Below are 14484 nucleotides of genomic sequence, written 5' to 3'. Positions count from 1 at the left end.
ATAAATCTGAATTTCTATTCCTTCAACATTGTGACGCCACGCCACGCCACGCCGCGCCGAAAAATTGGTCGGCGTCGACCTCTGATCATGAGGACGAGCAGGCAGACGTTAGATGGACATCGTCACGCGTCATGTCCACCTCAGCGGAAAGTAACAAATAAAATCAGGCCAAAATTTTGTACAATTCAAATATCTGGTAAAAAATCAGTATAATAAAACTAAACCGAGTTTTCAAAACCGCATAAAATTCGGAACTGTCTAATCTTGCAAAAAATCTAATTCAAATGACCCAGACTTAATAATTACCAGAGCTGGGACAATCCAGATTAGGGATTGATGGATTGGTAATCCGGATTAGGGATTAGTCAATCCCTAATCCCTAATCCAAGCTTTGAAAATATTGAAAATAATCCACCAATCCCCAATCCCGAAAAAAAATCATTCAAATCAATTCCCAATCCAACAAAAATTTCCAAGCTAATCCCCAATCTGCATTGGTCATAGATCTTGGATTAGTTTTGAATTGTTTTTCACCTGCGCGTTTCAAATTTCCCTTAAAATTACCCAGTGCATTTGACTTTTTAAAATTTTTTACACAAAAAGAACCGGTTAAGTACTTAATGTGTTGTTATTACAGCTCTAAAATGATTTAAACTGGTTTAAAATGGTTTTCTTTTAATTCATTTTTTGACGCGAAATGATAAAAACATTGTTAAAAAATGAATTAGAAAACAAAACATTTACACAAAATCCTTAAACTTGAAATTAATTGGTTAATCCATACTGCTATATTTTTGCACAAGAATTAACCTCTTTGTCTGATGAACTAGTTAATGTGCTGTTGTAATAATTGATAATTTAACATTAATATGTTTAACAAATTTTCCTTCAATTTTTCATTCCCTTTACTTTTTTTTTGTAGGGTGAAATCATAAAAAAAATGTTAAACAAATTTATTAAGCAAAATAGTAGTGAAAAATAATCCCCAATCCTGAAACTAATCCAGATTGGCCAATCCCTAATCCCCAATCCAAATAAATTTTGTAAAGTAATCTAATCCGAAACCAATCCAATCCCCGAATCCATGCTTAATTCTAATCCCCAATCTAATCCAAAAATTTTGGTGACCAATCCCCAATCCGTAATCCGAGCAAAAAATCAACTAATCTCCCAGCTCTGATAATTACTGTCATATATACTTTATTCGCACCCCATTTACCCAATAAATTTGCAATAAAAATTTTACACTGGTTTCAAAAATTATAAACCGTGTCCAGCAGAGATCAACATAAATATTCCTTTAGTGTCCGCATCATAACGAGTCGGGTTGAAATTAGCGACACGATTCAGAAACCGCTGCCAAAGACGCGTCGGACGAACCAGCTGATTCCGATCAAGGTGACGACGACGACTTTCGACAAATCATTCATGTCAGAACCATTCCCCCCTCTTTCGGGTTTGTTAAACACCAAGTCGTTGCATCAGTCCGCGCTGTTGCACTTGCACCATCTCGCCTCCGTGGGGCAAGTATTCATGGGGGCGACTTTGATACCCTCGTCAGCCTCGGCAACCGAACAAACCCTGGTACCAGTCTTGTAGGTCATGCAGTACGGGTCTAAAACACGAGAGCAGCAGGATTAGAAGCGATTTCAGAGAGTGAAGTTCTCTTAGGTCTGTTCGTAACCTTCGTATAGGGTTTTTCCCCTATCCTGCCATACCTGTTCAAAAATGTAGTTTTCATTCAAAAGTAAGCCATCCAGATTTCTGACTGAGTGAAGATTTTCATTCACATTTAGTCAATTTCGTTCAAATTCATTTCAGTTCAGTTCAGTTCATCTGACTTCATTTCTTACTTCGCCCATTAAGCATAAGGTGAAAAATGAAAGGAATGAAAAATCCTTTCATTCAGTCATGTTTTCATTCAAATTACAAGAAATTCATTTTCATTCACTATCATAATCAGTTAAATGAATGAAAGTGAACAGGTATGCTCCTCATCAAGATCAGAAGTATTCTACACATACTGGCCCACGTTACGAAGTTTACGAACATCGCGAGTTATATGCCGGTTTTGAATTTGAACTGTGATACCCAATTCAAATCCATTACCCTTAATTATTTAAAAAAAATATATACTTTTCCATTCGGATGGACATTCAATCTGGTTCCTTGCTTCTTTTCGAGTCGTTGCGGTGAAGTCCTTGCAGTTCACGGATTTCCTTAACTTTTCGTAGACCGCGATTCCCTCCGGGGTCTCTGGGCCCGCCCCCCTCCTTCCATCGCTACTTGTCGGTTTATCTGCCTGACACAAGTAGCACTTCAAGCCTGGAACATGTAACGCCCCCTGTTCTAACTATGGGGTTTGCGTGTCCCTGTCCACACCCACTTTCGAGGTGCCCCTTATTTTGTGACTTTTGTGCGAATAATTTGTAGAAGTTCACTTTTAGAGGAATTATAAATATATTTATTTATATCAATACCGACTGAAAAATATTGATTTAATTATAAAGAACTATTCTATGCGTGGGAGAGCTAATTTATATATTTATATTTGTTAACTTTATCTAGAAGAGAAATTAACCTAAAGCTTTTGAACAACTAAATCTTAAATTTCCAAAAAATACACGCAGGAAAGAGGGTTCAATATTCCTGAAATTCTATACAAGTGAATAACCTTGATGGTTGCCTACCTATCTTGCTCATTCCGTGTCTGAAAGAGAACTCTCTTCTCCACTCCTCTGCTTACGCTATATATTACATTCTGTGTTATAACCTAAGATGCAGTGTTTCTTTTTGTGCGCATAATATTATTTTTGTGCATGCATAGTGCATAATATGCACAAAATGCATAATATGCACAAAAATGCACAAAAATGCATAAAAATGCAAACAAAGGCAGAGTGCCGGGAAATTATCTTTCATATCCACTCAACTCAGTAGAATTTTCCAGGATTAAAAACTGTAAAAGCTATTGTAAAAAGTTATATAAGGCGCGTTTTCCTCGAGGACAATGGCACAATCTTATCGATTGGTTTCAATGGATTCTCAGGAGATTAGGGACATGTTGGACAATTCAGGTAAATAAAAAAAATATTAATTATTTTACGAAATTCGATATTCATGGGCAACTCAACGTGTGTTTATTTATATTATTTTTTAATAAATTGCAGAAAACGAAACTGATTCGAAATTAACTTACATGGAAAGTATTGGTAAGCATATTGTCATTATCGTACTACTAATAATTCGAATAATAGTTCGAATTACTTTTAGACGATTATAAATATATAGATTATTATCAATTTTAGATCTATTCCGACCCAGTGAACACGAGAACGAACAGATGGTTCCAGACGAAGACGAAGACGGTATGAATGAATTTGAAATTTCATTAAATCACAACCCATAAAATCCAATATATCTCTATCTTTAGAGTCATCTTCATTAAGCCAGGATCCTAATTACCAGCCTGGATCAGATTCTGAAGTCGAAGCTAGCCTGTCAGAGAATCGGAATCAAGACAATGTTGAAATTGTCACAAATACTCCCAAATCTGGAACCGGAAGAAAACGGTCAAGAGGTCGACCTCAAAATCAGGTGTGGCTGGAATTCATCACCGTAACAAGAGGAAAGAATTTTATTTCAAATAAATGCAAACACTGTAAGGAACAAGTAAGCGCTCAATCAAGTCGAATGGAAAATCACTTGAAAAAGTGCAGGAAGTTTAATAAAACTCCAGTCTCCCAAGGACTCCCTACCCCAATCAGTCCGCCTGTTGGAAAAGAATCAGCTGCAACCACAAAGATCACCAATTTTATGTACAAAATGCTTCCCAGAACAAAAGACAAATTGGACGAATCCCTTGGAAAATTTATCTACTCGGCAAATTTACCATTCAATGTTGTAGAAAACGAGTATTTTTGCAAATTTGTTGGACTCCTTAATCCAAGCTATGTATTGCCCAAACATGAAACCGTCGGTGGTTTTCTACTTGATAATGAATTTAAGCGAACAGAATTGGAATTAACAAAGCAATTGGAAAATCAGAAAGTGGTCCTCGCTCAGGATGGGTGGAGCACTATCCAGCAAGAACCGGTGATTGCGCATAGCGCAATTTGTAATGGACAATCCTTTTTCTTGGGTGCAGAGGCGACAGGTGGTTCTCCGAAGACTGCTGAATTTTGTTACTCATTATTCGAAAAACAATTGAAGCAGCTTGAAACGATTAATTGCGAGGTTGTAGGACTGGTCACTGATAATTGTAATACAATGCTAGCGCTGCAGAACCTGGTCAAGAAAAATAACCCCAATGTAATTGTTTACGGATGCTCGCCCCATTTGCTAAATCTAGTTGGCCAGCACTATACCAACAAAGAGTTGATGGACAAAGTTATACAAGTTCAGAAATATTTTCGGAATCATTACTACGCCAGAGCCGATTTGAAATCTTCAAAGGGGAAACGTCCAGTTCTACCTATGCCCGTACGTTGGAACTCTCAAACCGACTGTTGTTTGTCTTATTTAGAAAATAACGGCAAATACCTAGAGATCATCCGTGCTCGACGGAACACGTCAGAAAGAACGAAATCGGAGCGTGATGAAGACGATTCTGTGTATGCCATAATATCGGATACGAGTTTGTATGATTCAGTGGAGCAAATGATAAAGTTGTTTAGTTCTGTGGTTAAGGCGATTGATAGTGTAAGTATTCTTAAACTTTTAATCAAGATTTTAAAATTTGCAAAACCAAACAAAAATTTCTTATTTCCAACTTTAGTTGCAACGCGAGGACGCAAATCTGGCGGATATGTGTCAACAGTGGATCACAGTTCGGGAGGAAATTCCTCTCAAATACGCGAACGACAATTATTTCCAGGAGAAAATGAAAATGGCAATGACCGATATAGCAATTACGGCGCATATGCTACATCCTCATTTTAAAGGCAATATATTTTTCGTAAATATATTTTTCGCAATATATATCGCAATATATTTTTCCTAAATTTTGTTGATAGGCTAAAAAGTAATATTTATAATAATATTTGAACTAGGGGACGGACTAACCGAAGTTGAGAAAGAAAAAGGTCGTAAAATCCTGAACAAGAAAGGAACTTTATATTTATTAGCCGCAATGGATTTGCATAATTCTGATGCATCAGTTTTCTCGGAAACAATGCTACTTGAAAGTTCTACGAGGTCGATTCCACCACAAAAATGGTGGAGAGCTGCAAATCAAAACAAATTACCAAAAGGGTTTACGGAATTTGCTGTGTCCCTATTTAATCTTCCGGCAGGGACGGCGTCTTTAGAGAGGAATTTCTCATCCCTTGGAAATATCCTGACAAAGAAGCGCAATCGCCTTGGCGTAGAGAAAGCATCGAAACTATGTAGAGTAAATCAGACGCTACACAAAACTGGGGAGGAAAAAGTTCCGACTTCAAGGAAGCGGAAATGGTTTGATAGTATTAATAGCGATGAGAACATGTAGTACATACGTTAGTATTGGTCTAATAAACTAAGTATGTAACATTATTGCATTGTGGGCATTAAAATTATTTTTGTGCATTTTTGTGCATTTTGTGCACTTCTAGGTGGGTGTTATTAAACGCATAAAAACATTATTATGCACTAATTTTGTGCAGCTGTTTTTTAACAGCAGAAACACTGCTAAGATGACGTAGTGTGCTTGTAGCGCTGCTACCACCCTACGCTCCTCATCCCTATCCTATTCTCCCCTTCGTGACAGTTACCTACTACGTCACGATTCTTAACCTTTCACTTTAGGATTAATCCAGTGCGTGGAATTTTGACCTATGTGACCTTTTCTTGTTAAAATCATATAGAATGATAGTTGAGTATTATATTCTTAACAAGAAAACTAAGTAAAAGTTAATATTACACGCATACAAGTCGGACCCAATCCTGATGATGATCCTGATGATAAATTTTCTATCATTGGATCGACTTTATGCGTTGAATTTGCACTTATCTTAACTTTTCCTATTATATACATATAAAATGATAGTTGATTATCATATTTATAACAAGAAAACTAAAGATAAGCTGTTATCCCACGCACTGAAGTAACCCTTGTCATGCATGGTCTCTACCTGCACACTAAGTCATGGTTTGGACAACCATGAGAGGCGAGTTGCTACTTATATAATACGCTTCATATGAAACTAAATCTATGTAGTTGAATCCCTTGACCTTTGGAATGATAATGTTGCATTTGCATTATCATTACAAAGGTTGCAAACAATAAATACGTAATGAAAAGATGCAAATTACAGTACGAGTTAGGGGCAAGCAGTGTTTTGTTTGGCAAAATTTCTTTCACTGTAAAGCAAGAAATGCGGAGTGCAAGAAACTGGGAGAAAGTGCAAGAAATATGTGTCATCTGACCACGTGTCGTATGAAACATAGCGGCGGGAAGGAGTTTTTCGTGCCTTGGATTTCTTGCAGGGGAAAATAAAATTTAGCTGCAAGAAACCACTTAGGTACTTGTTATTTCTTGCAAGTGGTGAATTTGCTACATTTCTTTCACTGCATTTGCAAGAAATGCGAGGTGTAAGAAACTGGGAGAAAGTGCAAGAAATATGCGACATTTAGCCACGTGCCTTATGAAATATAGCAGCCGGAAGTAGTATCTTGCTCCGTCAGGTCAAAAAAGCTGCAAGAAACCACTTTCTCCTCGGATTTTCTTGCAAGTGGTTTCTTACACCCGAAACACTGCTTAATATTTTTCTGCACAGACTAACCTTCAGCGGAAGGGACGGGATACAAGGTCATCACGACCGCGATGATGACAGTGACGAGGAGCAGGTTTGATTTGCAGAACGCCATCTTATTCGACTTCCGGTTCGAAACAGCGTCGCGGTGGTTAGGGGGGCAGAGAAAAAAGGATAGTTGAGAAATTTTTGGACACTTTTTCCACAAATTTTTGAATGAACTGTGTTTCATTTTGATTGGCGTTGTTGGCAGGGAAAATTTCAGATTTGACAAATTTGACATAAAATGAATGTGTGCTCGGCGTATGTGCGAAATTGACATCATAACCTTTGCCTAAATTTTGTGCTAACAATGGAATCCTTTTTTCCATCAACACATAAACAGCTTAGCGATTTATGCGAAAAAAAGCTAGCCAAAAATTATTAATCACGTGGTACTAATCTTTCCGTTGAATGACCAGTTTGAGGTCATGTATTGGGGGCAAAGTTCACAGTTTTTCCTTGTTTTTATCTCAGAACAGGGCAGAATCGTGAAATTTTCCCAAAAATTTGGGCAAAATTGAGCAAATTTGGGCAAATGTTGCCCAAAAATTTGCTCCCCCCAAACTGGTCGTTCATTCAACAAAAAGATACATAAGTTCTTCCACGTGATTCCTCATTTTTTGTGTGATTTTTTCCCATAAGCTATTCGGGCGTAGCTTGAAAAAAAAACGTTCAAGAAAATAATTTCGAATACATAATTCGTATTCTTTCGAAATTGTGCAAAAATATTTTTTCCCATTTATTTCGACAAGGTTGACTCCATCAAAGTAATAATAATTCGCTAATGGTGTTTTACAGGGGACAAAATTTATAAAAAGTCACTTTCTTCTCGTCCACAAAAGTAAATATGAATGAATGTCAATTCTTGAATTCAGTCTTTTATTCTTATCAATATTTCGCATCACATTCATTTTGAATAAAAATTTTTGATTAAGTATAAAACAAATTGGTACACAAAATTTTCATTTGAAATTTGAACGCTACGAATTTGGACGCTTTGAGCAAGTGTGACTTCCATGAATATAAGCGCCACAGGTGGAGCATTGCGTGGCCGGACTGCTGTCATCGTTAGATCCCCAGCTCGGCCACGTCCACGTCCCCCAGGTCGAAATTCTGGACGAGGATCCGGTGGTCACTCCGTGGTGAAAAGGATGATGAAAAGCCATCGTGAAATTTTGTGATGATCGGTACGCAGCTAAATAATTTTCGAAAATAAGGCAAAGATTTCTGGAAAAATTAAATACTTGCAAAAAATTAAACCAACCTTATTTATTCGCAATGGTTCTTTATTTCTACTTGTGTCCAACAGGTCCGACTGCAAGCTGATCGGTGCTAATTTTCGAAAATATGACAAAGATTTCTGGAAAAGTTAAATACTTGCGAAAAATTTAAACCAACCTGATTTACTTACTTTTTTGAAATGGTTGCAAATTTAATTTTGCAATATTTTATATGTTGCTTGAACAAGTTTTCTACTCGTGTCCACCTCCAGGTCCGACTGCAAGCTTGTGAAGTTTGATCGTTCATACCGGCTATTTATGCATATGCAAATTTCGACATTATAAACGCTCATGAAGCATTATGAACTTGAATGAATGAATAAATTGAAATGCTTTCGTGGTCGGGTTGTCATCATCCCAAACAAAAAAGTGGAGTTTAGTATTATGCGTGATTTATCGGTTACGACAAAAGCTGCACAACCTGATAAGATCTACCACCTAGGTGGGTTTATACCTCTGAAATGATAAGTCCTTATCGTCAGCCTTTAATTTTTTTTACTACGTATCATGATCATGAAAATTCATTCATGACACTTATCAGGGTCATGAAGTAGACTAAAACCGGACGTGGATAACCTACTTACACATCTTTTAAATTCTAGATTTCTGTAACCCTGACTTGCGAGCTGATTGAAAAAGCTTCCTCTGTCATTGAGAAGTTAACGCGGAAAAATCTTGCGCCAATTTTGGCGATATTTGGCGGCGTCCTTAAATGTTGAAAGATTATTTTCATATTCTGGTGAGTCGCAATTATAGAAATATTAAAGACTTATTCCTCTAGGATAACTCAGTTTTGGTACAAAACTACACACTCCAAAAACTATTTATGCTTTAATAAGATCGCCAATTAAACAATTCAAAACCGGGCTGAATCATGGATTTTATTCACAAACTCATTCATTCATCACTTTCTTTGAAATGTTTCACAACCATGAATTAGATTATTATTTTTTCATTCTTGTACATATATTCACCCGTCATTACAGAAATATGGACTATTTTCCGCACTAACTTTCAGATTCTTTGTCAATCATGTAAAAACATTGCATTCCATTTTATCCTCTAAATCTGACTGGACGAGGGGGAGGAGGGCGATAGACGGGGCGATAAACAACTGGGCGACTGATGACGCCAATCGAGTGACCGGGGCGACCGTAGGTCCGATGTGAAACGTAAGTACTTGATCCTCCCGAACCTCTCGGGCCGAACCAGACCGCGGCCACGAGGATGACTAGAAACAGGAAGATAAGCAGACCCGTTATGAGACATTGTTTTAGGTTGCACGACGAATTGTCGACGTATGCCACCGGTGCGACGTTCACGTAGCCGGCGTCGTAGTAGCCAGGGTCATCTGGGGGGGAGATGATTAAGTTAAGTTAAATGGGTTTGTTAATTTTAAATATTTCGTTTAATTCGAAGCACTCGACGATATAGCGTCAAAATCAGGACAGTTTTTTTTAATTATTTCTCCCCTCTGGGAACTTATTTTAAAATTCTGGACGACAAATTTGCAGTCAGTGAGGTGATTAATGGAATGGCGTTGAGTTTTTGGAGCCAGTTTCGAAGAGGTCCAATTTTTCTGAAGGCTTCTTAAACTTGAGATCTCCTCCGTCAAAAAGTGTCAAAATCTGGAGTGTATATTTCTAAAAAATTGGGAACGACCTGCTCAACAAATTTGTTGTCCAAAATTTTGAAATAAATTCCCAGAGGTGAGAAATGTCCAAAAATGTGCTGATTTTGACGATTTGGGTGAGTTCTATGTACATAAATGTGTTAAGTAATTAAATTATTACATTGTGCGTAACCCATGTTGCTCGTTGGTGGATAGATGACCGGTTCAATTCCGTATTCAACCACGGGAACGTCGACAACTGCAACTTCCGCGACCGGGTAGGAATAGTACGGATCGTACGTGTCGTACGAGTAATATGCCATTCTGAATTAACGCTTCTTGGGGTCAACGCCGACCACTTGGCGGAAGCGGCGGCGTCAATTTTGAATTATTTTTAGGCGATGTCAATTCTGGACGATTTTTCGGCGGCGGTATCAATGTTGGATTATACCGCAGATTTTCTGCGGCTTCCGGGCGTACGATCGGTGGTGTTGACCTTTTTTGGGGATGGATGGAAATTAAAACTTGTAAATATGTAACTGTAATTTTTGCGGGCTGAATTTTTACTGACCGGAAGGATTGTCAAGGTCTTCTCTTTGCCCACCAAAAAATAAAGCGGCCAGTATTTTAGTGACGTGTTGAATATGGAATAAAGACCAGAAGACTTTGAAGAAACGAATTATCGTTCGTGTCAAATGGCCAGTTATTTTTAAAAAAGTTTCATTTTATTTTTGAAAAAAATTGTACGGCAATAAATAAAATATTACAATCCATACCGGTGTTGTTAAGATACTAAAAGTCAAACAATCGTGCAATGGTGTCTTACAAGTGGGGACATTTGGGACATTAACATTGTAGGATTGGGGAGGGAGCACAGAATATAGATTCTACCAGAAGAATCGATCTTATGTATTCGAGTGACGCTTATGGAGGAAAGGGGAGAGCCAACCAAATAACTCGGTGTACATTTGGCCCACCTGGGGGAGGTGCCTACGCATCATCATCATCGCCACATCTCCTGGCATCAAAAAATGATGATGACAGCACATAGGTGGCGGTGGCACCCCCATTTGTGCACCAGAACACACCGTCGTAGAGCATCAAATTTGTGGAGACGCAGCTCAGAATTGTGTGTTCTGGTGCACAAATCGGGGTGCCACCGCCACCTATGTGCTTTCATCATCATTTTTTGATGCCAGGAGATGTGGTGACGATGATGATGCGGAGGTGCCATCCCCCAGGTGGGCCAAATGTACACCGAGTTATTTGGTTGGCTCTCCCGTTCCTCCATAAGCGTCACTCGAATACATAAGATCGATTCTTCTGGTAGAATCTATATTCTGTGAAGATGGGGAGCTGATGCAGACATCGAATAACCGTGGGGACATTGTCCCTCTGTCCCCATGCTCCCGTACCTTCGGAATTTTGCTAAGTTGCCTATATTGGATTTCTGCTATTTTTGTGCAAAAATGTTCCGCATTATTATTTCAACAAGGTTGATGCCATGTTATATTTATGTACGGGTTAGAAATTCTTAAAAAGTAACGCAATAAAATGTATGTATTATGAATTATGTATGAAGTACAAATGAATGTCAATTATTCAGTCTTTATTCTTATTAATTCACATCAATGTCCATTGTGATTTAGAATAAAAAAAATTGGCACGAAAAATTTGGATAAACGTTACTTTGAACAAGTGTGACTTCCATGAATATACGCGCCGCACGTGGAGCACTGCGTGGCAGGACTGCTGTCATCATCGGATCCCCAGCTCGGCCACGTCCACGTCCCCCAGGTCGAAATTCGGGACGAGGATCCGGTGGTCATTCCGTGGTGAAGAGGATGTTGAAACGCCATGGTCAATGATCGGTGCTCAGCTAAATAATTTTCGGAAATAAGACAAAGATTTCAATAAAAATATGTAAATGATTACGAAAAATTAAACCAACCTGATTTATTTGGAATGTTTGTTTGTGCAATTGTGTTTATATTTGTTGGTAAAGTTTTCTACTTGTATCCAGGTCCGACTGCAAGCTTGTGAATTTTGGTCGTTCATAATTTCCTTTTTATATGCAAATTTCGACACTATGAAATTCTTGGTCATGACTTTCTGTTTATGAACTTGTTTATGAATCAGTTAACAACATTGTTTAAATTGAGATGCGTTCATGATGTCGAGTGAGTTGGGTCATCATCCCAAAATCGCATACATACTGTGCCGGATAAGCTGCAGTTGGATAAGGTAAACAGCTCTATGTCTAAGTATGTACATGTGTCTGTATGTAGTGATAAGCACTTATCATCATCCTTCCTTTATTCCATCATAATCATGGCAATTCATGACATCTATTTTATCGGCTTCATGAAGTACACAAATTCGAATTGTTTGTCAAAATCCCTTAGGGAAAAATCGGCTAAATAGATAGGGAAAAATCCCTATCTTCCTATGGTTAGCCAGCGTTACGAAGTTTACGAACAGCGCCTTATCAATCCGGAATAATGAAAAGGCGCAAGGCGCAATGCTATCTTAATCATTATGAATACTTAATTCATGTAAAAATGTAGAGATCAGAGGTCACCGGGTTTCAGAATACGTGACAAATTTAAAACTCGATGAGTAACGTGAGCGTATTTCGAGAATAAGCATATCGTCAAGTCGAAATCAGGAGCAGAGATAGAGCCATTCCTGTTCAAAAATTTAGTTTTCATTCAAAGCCCAATCATCACGATTTCTGACTGAAGATTTTCATTCACATTCAGTCATTTCACTTCATCTAACTTCATTTTTTACCTCGCCACATGTTTCAAGCATAGGGTGAAAAATAAAATGAGTCAGAAATCCTTGTCATTCATCTGAATTTCAGATTCTGAAATCACAGAAACTTTCAATCATTTTCATTCAAATCACACGAAATTCATGTTCACTCACCATCAAAATCACTCAAATGAATGAATGAAAGTGAACAGGTATGCTTACTTCCACCAAAAAATATTTACTACATAACGATCGGTATCGCCAAATTGGCGACGCCAATTAAACATTTCAATGCCGGAGGATCGAATCATGAATTTTATTCACAAAGTCATTCATTCATCACTTTCTTTCTGAAATGTTATGAAAAACTTCGATTTTTTTCATATTCTTTGTCATTATAGAAATATAGACTATTTCCGGCGGGGTCACTGACTAACGCTCTCGGAGAGTTGGATTCGTCGCCTCGAATTAATTATCGTAAATATGTAAATGTTGCACCCCATTTTATCTTCCCCACCGGCGAGGAGGGGGACGGCCATAGACGATCGTGCGAACCGGGCGAGGATGGTACGTCGACACGTAGGCACGTCCTCCTCCAAAATTTCGAGGGCCAATGGTGAATGCGGCAACGATTATTAGAATCATAACAATTATAAAGGTAGCAATAAAGGCGATGGCCCGCTTTGTCCTGATGCTACTTGAAGTGTCGACGTACCCAACGTCCACGTAGCCTGCGTCGTAATACCCGTCATCTATGCTAGGAGAGAAAATTAATTAATAATATTTTTTCAACACATGACTGGATGATTTATCGCCATATTTTTAATCATTTTTATCCTTTAGGAACTTATTTTAAAATTATGTCCGACCAATTTGTAGAGCAGGGAGTTAGTTTCTAATTTATTAATCAGATTTTGAGATTTTTTGAAGGAGGAGATCTCAAGGTTAAGAAGCCTTCAGAAAAATTGGACCTCGTCGAAACTGGCTCAAAAAACTCAGCACCATTCCATTAATCAACTCTGTGACTACAAATTTGTCGTCCAGAATTTTGAAACAAATTCCCAGAGGCGAGAAATGATTAGAAATGTGCTGATTTTGTCTAAGTACATACGTAAGTTAAGTAATTAAATTATTACATTGTGCGTAACCCATGTTGCTCGTTGGTGGATAGATGACCGGTTCAATTCCGTATTCAACCACGGGAACGTCGACAACTGCAACTTCCGCGACCGGGTAGGAATAGTACGGATCGTACGTGTCGTACGAGTAATATGCCATTGTGGATCAACGCGTCTTGGGAATCCGGGGTCAACGCGACCTATTCTGCAGCAGCGACGACATCAATGTTGAATGATTTTTCGACGGCGTACCATCAGCTGCCGTGACCCTTGCTGGGGATATATGGAAATTAAAACGTGTTACAAATCACAGTAAAATTTTTGCGGGTTGAATTTTTACTGACCGGCAGGATTATCAAGGTCGAGACCGATTTGCCTTCCCCAAAAACAAAGTGTCTCGTATTTTAGTGAAGTGTTGAAAAAAGAATAATTTTGGGGACTTTAAAAAAAGTTTCAGTTTTGAAAATGTAAACGAAAAATCAATTCCAATCAACAAAATATTACAATACCAATGTTCCTAAGACACGAAGACTCAAGCCAATAATTTTTGCGAACTTGCGAACTTTATTGTTTTGCGAACGTTGCTAACGATGCGAACTCGAAATGAATACCCTCAATGTGTCACAAAATTTTTGGGGAGACCGTAAATTTTCAAAACTATCCAGATACTCGCAAAATTTCCAAGTAGCGTTTCCGGTGAAAGTAAGAATCACTTGCAAGAAATAACGGCAACAAGAAAGTGGTTTCTTGCACGTAATTATTTTGACCTTGGAGAAATGCATGGTGCGAAAAATTATGCACCGGCGCTATACTCCATACCGTGGGTGGTTATATGGCGCATATTTCGTGCATTTTCTTCCTGTAAAAAAATATTTATTAACGGTATCGACAATTAAATATTTTAAAGCAATGAATCATGAATTTTATTGACAAAGTCATTATCA

General features: G+C 38.1%; 1 protein-coding gene across 1 annotated transcript; it reads right to left on the bottom strand.

The window, feature by feature from the left end:
- Window positions 1-8914: 8914 nt before the first annotated feature.
- Window positions 8915-10463, bottom strand: LOC110849289. Its single transcript, XM_022096692.2, has 3 exons — window positions 10237-10463; window positions 9847-10161; window positions 8915-9404 (listed from the first exon to the last, which is right to left on the bottom strand). Exons 2-3 carry the CDS (start codon window positions 9986-9988, stop codon window positions 9109-9111), a joined length of 438 nt encoding a protein of 145 aa, XP_021952384.1. The 5' UTR covers window positions 9989-10161; window positions 10237-10463; the 3' UTR covers window positions 8915-9108.
- Window positions 10464-14484: the final 4021 nt, after the last annotated feature.

The sequence above is a fragment of the Folsomia candida genome, unplaced genomic scaffold (assembly GCF_002217175.1).
Source record: "Folsomia candida strain VU population unplaced genomic scaffold, ASM221717v1 Fcan01_Sc004, whole genome shotgun sequence".
Taxonomy (NCBI): Eukaryota; Metazoa; Arthropoda; class Collembola; order Entomobryomorpha; family Isotomidae; genus Folsomia; species Folsomia candida.
Note: the sequence above shows the minus strand (reverse complement) of the source record. Positions and strands in the feature narration are given on the sequence as shown.

What these genes read in the sequence shown, in the direction of transcription:
- LOC110849289 (XM_022096692.2), bottom strand. Translation starts at nt 9,988, where the DNA reads ATGGCATATTACTCGTACGACACGTACGATCCGTACTATTCCTACCCG. An exon ending in CAACATGGGTTACGCACAAT is followed by an intron (nt 9,405 to 9,846) that starts GTAATAATTTAA and finishes TCTCCCCCCCAG; the next exon opens with ATGACCCTGGCTACTACGAC.